The 4669-nt window shown below is 16.4% G+C and overlaps 1 protein-coding gene across 1 annotated transcript; it reads right to left on the bottom strand.

The window, feature by feature from the left end:
- Positions 1-2009: 2009 nt before the first annotated feature.
- Positions 2010-3734, bottom strand: LOC128956527 (kelch-like protein 18). Its single transcript, XM_054302245.1, has 8 exons — positions 3571-3734; positions 3399-3484; positions 3248-3303; positions 2904-3120; positions 2575-2693; positions 2417-2497; positions 2102-2193; positions 2010-2039 (listed from the first exon to the last, which is right to left on the bottom strand). The coding sequence occupies exons 1-8, from the start codon at positions 3640-3642 to the stop codon at positions 2016-2018; spliced, it is 747 nt and encodes a 248-aa protein (XP_054158220.1). The 5' UTR covers positions 3643-3734; the 3' UTR covers positions 2010-2015.
- Between the last annotated feature and the right edge of the window lie 935 nt (positions 3735-4669).

Genomic DNA, 4669 nt, shown 5'->3' with positions numbered 1-4669 from the left:
AGTTTTTACATACACCCCAACCGCCGATTGCATATAACTTTGAATCCATTGAAATCAAACCAAATTCATCCCTTGAAGTGGACATGGATTGTATGGATTGCCAAACATTTGATTGTTGATTATATTTATAACAATCAGACAAAATAGATGCCCCATCATATCCACCGCATATATAGATAAAAGTATTATCCGATAAGTCTATAGATTGCTATAATTTTAAACAAAAACAAAACAGTATAATATTTAATTTATATTAAATACATTTTTTTTATTTAACTATAAATTTACATTATAATCGTTATTATTATTAATAGCTGTTGAATTCAATAAGTAAATATAATTTTCAAAATAGTTAATTACAATTAATAATAAAATGAAATATTTATTAAACATATTTTTAAATTGTTAAATTATTTTTTTTAATCATTAATTCAAAGTAAATCAATATATTTTTAGTTTTAAATATAATAATTTTCCTAAATTTTCATATTTAGCTAATGTTATTGATTTTATATAAAAACTCAAAAAATATATTATCATAATAGTTAAGACAAAGTTTAAGTATTATTAATAGTACTGATAAATAATTTATAAATTTTATGTATTGATTTTTATTTATGATTTTATGAATTAATGTCTAAAATATTAATATATAATTACTAGTATTTACTAATTATTATTAATTTTTATTAATATTATTATTTAAATAATAATTTTGTTATAAGATATTTTATAACTATAATATTTAACTAAATAATTTTTATAAATTTAATTAAAAGTTTCTAAATAAATATATAATAATAATTTTATTTTACTTAAATGTAAGTTTAATTAGTATAAAATAAATATATATAAATTGTTATTACTAAATTTAATTAGTATTATCAATTTCAATTAATACAGTACTTATCGATACTTAATTAAATATAAAATTTTATATTATATGTATATTATCTTTAAAAAATCATAATAGCTTTTGTAGATAATTTTAATTTTTTTTTATTTAGTGATAGCATACTAGTACACTCTGTACTTAAATATATTTTATAAATTAAATATATTTTTAAAAAAATATCTAATCATAAAATGTTAAAAATAAATAATAACATTTTAAATCATATAAAATCAGGGACAAAATAGGCGATACTAATATTTTTATTATATTTCAAACACCTTAGACATGGATATTCAATATGATTTTATGGTCTTTATAAAGTATTATTTTAAGTACTGATAAATTATTTATTAGATTTATGTATTGCTTGTTAAATATAATTATATAAATTAATGTCTAAATTATTAAGATTTTTTAATAGTATTTACTAGTTATTAATAATAAATTAGTTACTACTATTATTAATTATATATTATTTTTTAAATAAAATATTTTATAATTTTACTATCTAACTAAATAATTTCATTAAAAGTTTTTGTTTCTAAATGAGCATATAATAATATTTTTTAATACAATAATTTTATGTAAGTTAAAAGTTTAATTAGTATAAAATAAATATTTATTAATTGTTATTACTAAAATTAATTATTTTTGTCAATTTCATTTAATATTATCGATACTTAGTTTCAGGAAATCAATTTACAAATTTAATTTAATTATAATATTTTTTTGTTAATCTTTGTTTATCTTATTTGTTTGTTTATCTCCTAATCTTTTTGTTTTTAACTTAAATTAATTGTTAGCTCCATATCTAATAGCCATTACTAGCAATAATAGTTCAATACATAATACATAAAACTAGTTTTTTAACCAAATTAGTTTTATAGTAAATAATAATATTAAACTGTATTATAGAGCTACAAAAAATTTTAAAAAGTAATTAATTAAATTTTAATAATTAAAAAAGTTTTATAATTATAAATATATAATCAGAATATTCATGTATTACTAAATAAGTTATTAATTTTACAAAAAAATAAATAATTTTTTTAATTAATTAATTTAAAATAATGTAATATTTATTGAACTTTAAAATTTTTGACAACTTTAGTTATTAGTCTTATACTTTTGTTATAACAGTAGCCTATAAAATAAAATATTATAATTAGAAAAAAATTAACTTAAAAATATCATAAATTATTTTACTCCAAAATATCCAACTTTTATGGGCAATGATGTCGTATAATACCATTGTTTAGACTTATAATCATATATTTCAACTTTATCTGTGTAACCATCTTTGTAAAAGCAAAATTTTGTTTATTAATTTAAATATTTTATTAAATTTTGTATTTGAGTTATTGTTAAACTTAATAATGAATTATGAAGTTCTGAACAATTTAATTAATTTAAACAAATCAGTTAAATGTAATTAAGAAATAATTATTATAAATTTTATAATAATTTTAATAAATTAACTTATAAAAAATTTTGTTATTAATATAATAAATAAAAATTTACCCTTTGTTTCGCCACCCAATGCATATAATTTATCATTAAAAGCAATCAATTTATATCCATATCTTTTTAAAAGCATTGATTCTATAAATAAAATATAAATAAATAATAGTATAATAATTAATTGAATTAATAATAATAATAATACTGTAATAACCAACCAATTTGTGTCCATTGATTTGTTTTCGTATCATATGTTTCGCATGATTTCCCATCACTATTACCATAACCGCCGCAAACATATATTTTATCCATAAATGATGCTGAACCAAAAAAATGTCTTACAATGAATAAAATAATATTAATAAAAATTTTAATGAAATAAAATAATAGTATTTAATAAATATGTTTTTATTTGCTTTTAAATTAACTAGTTATAGAAAATAAACATAGAAATTTTTTTTTTATAAAATTACAATTAGTTTATTTTTAATATTTAACAATAATATATTATCATAAAGTAATTTGATAAATAAATATTAAAACTAACCTAGTATTTTGCATATTAGCCATTGGTTGCCATTGTTGTGTTTTTGTATCATATCTTTCCATTGTATTTAATGAATTTCCATTATAGCCTCCGATAGCATATATAAACCCATTGTTGGCTACCAGTGCCAGACCATGCCTTTCCTGACTCATCGGTTGACCGAAAGACCACTCATCAGTATTTGGTAAATAATATTCACATGATTTGAAATAATTGTCTACAAAAAAATAAAGTAATAAAATAGTTGTGAAATCAAAAAATTATATATAATACACTTATGTTAGTAAAATAAAAATTATTTTGTTTAATCAAATATTTTGTTTATAAATAAATATAACACTTACTATTGTAACCACCACATACATATATTGTATTTTGTATTACAGTTGCATCATGGCCACTTGATGAAATTTAATTTGTTTAATCAATGTTTTTTATGAAAACAATAATATTAATAAAATTATTTAAATTATAAAAATATAGTTATAGTAATACTAGCGTATAATATTCATCGATGCAATTGATTTCCATTGATTTGTTTGTATATCATATGTTTCGACACTATTAAATATATCTTTACCCTTTATATATAAAATTAATTTAAAATTTTTTTATAAATTAATTAATTAAAAAACATTTTTTTTTGCAAAACAAGATTTTTACATACATTATAGCCGCCGATTGCATACAATTTTGAATCGTATGAAACTAAACTAAAATCATACCTCGGAGTGGACATGGATTGTATGGATTGCCAAACACTTGTGTGTGTATTATATTTATAACATACAGTCAAAACAGATGACCCATCACTTCCACCGCATATATAGATAAAACTATCCGATAAGTCAATTGATTGCTATAATTAAAAACAAAAACAAACAACAATATAATAATTAATTTTTAATTAATTAGACTTTTATTGACTATTAAAAAATATATATTTAAATTATTTACATTATAGTCGTTATTATTATTATTATTATAAATAACTGTTGTATTCAATGAGTTAATACTATTTACATAATAGTTAATTACAATTAATAATATAATGTGATATTTATTTAACATTTTTTTAATTGTTAACATTAATTAAAGTAAATTAATATAATTTTAGTTTTAAAAATAATAATTTTTTACTTTTTTGATATTTAGCTAATGTTATTGATTTTATATAAAAACTCTAAAAAATATATTATCAAAATAGTTGTGACAAAGTTTAAGTATTATTTTAAGTACTGATAGATTACTTATAAAATTTATGTATTGCTTATTATTTATTATTGTAGTAATTATTGTTTAAATTATTAATATTTAATTAATAATATTTAATAATTATTTATTATTATTATTACTTTTATATATTTTTAAAATAATTTTATAATTATAATATTTAACTAATTAATTTTTGTAAATTTAATTAAATGCTTTTGTTTTTAAATAAATATGAAATAAAATTTTTTAAAACATTATTATTAAGTAAGCTAAAATTTAATTAGTATAAAATATATATTTATCAATTTTTATTACTAAATCTAATTAGTATTATCAATTTTATTTAATTGTATCAATACTTAATAAAAATATATAATATGTTATTTGTATATTATCTTAAAAAATAGTTTATAATAGTTTTTTTTTGTAGATTAAATTGAATTTTTTTTTAATTTATTGAAATCATATGCTCTGTACTTTTATATTGTATTAATTAAATTTATATTTTTCAAAAATATATAATTATATATTGTAAAGAAAACTAATAACAT

This window comes from Oppia nitens, unplaced genomic scaffold (assembly GCF_028296485.1).
Source record: "Oppia nitens isolate AA-2021 unplaced genomic scaffold, nextdenovo-longstitch-racon4-pilon3 scaffold30_pilon_pilon_pilon, whole genome shotgun sequence".
In the NCBI taxonomy this organism is placed as follows: Eukaryota; Metazoa; Arthropoda; class Arachnida; order Sarcoptiformes; family Oppiidae; genus Oppia; species Oppia nitens.
The sequence above is the reverse complement of the archived record's forward strand: the minus strand, read 5'-3'. Positions and strand labels throughout refer to the sequence as shown.

Excerpts from the sequence above, each read along its gene's own strand:
- LOC128956527 (XM_054302245.1), bottom strand. The coding sequence starts at position 3,642 with ATGTCCACTCCGAGGTATGATTTTAGTTTAGTTTCATACGATTCAAAA. Across the intron at positions 2,498-2,574 it reads AAATCAATGGACACAAATTG|AATCAATGCTTTTAAAAAGA; the intron begins GTTGGTTATTAC and ends TTTTATTTATAG. Across the intron at positions 2,040-2,101 it reads TAAAAGTTGGATATTTTGGA|GCTACTGTTATAACAAAAGT; the intron begins GTAAAATAATTT and ends TTTATTTTATAG.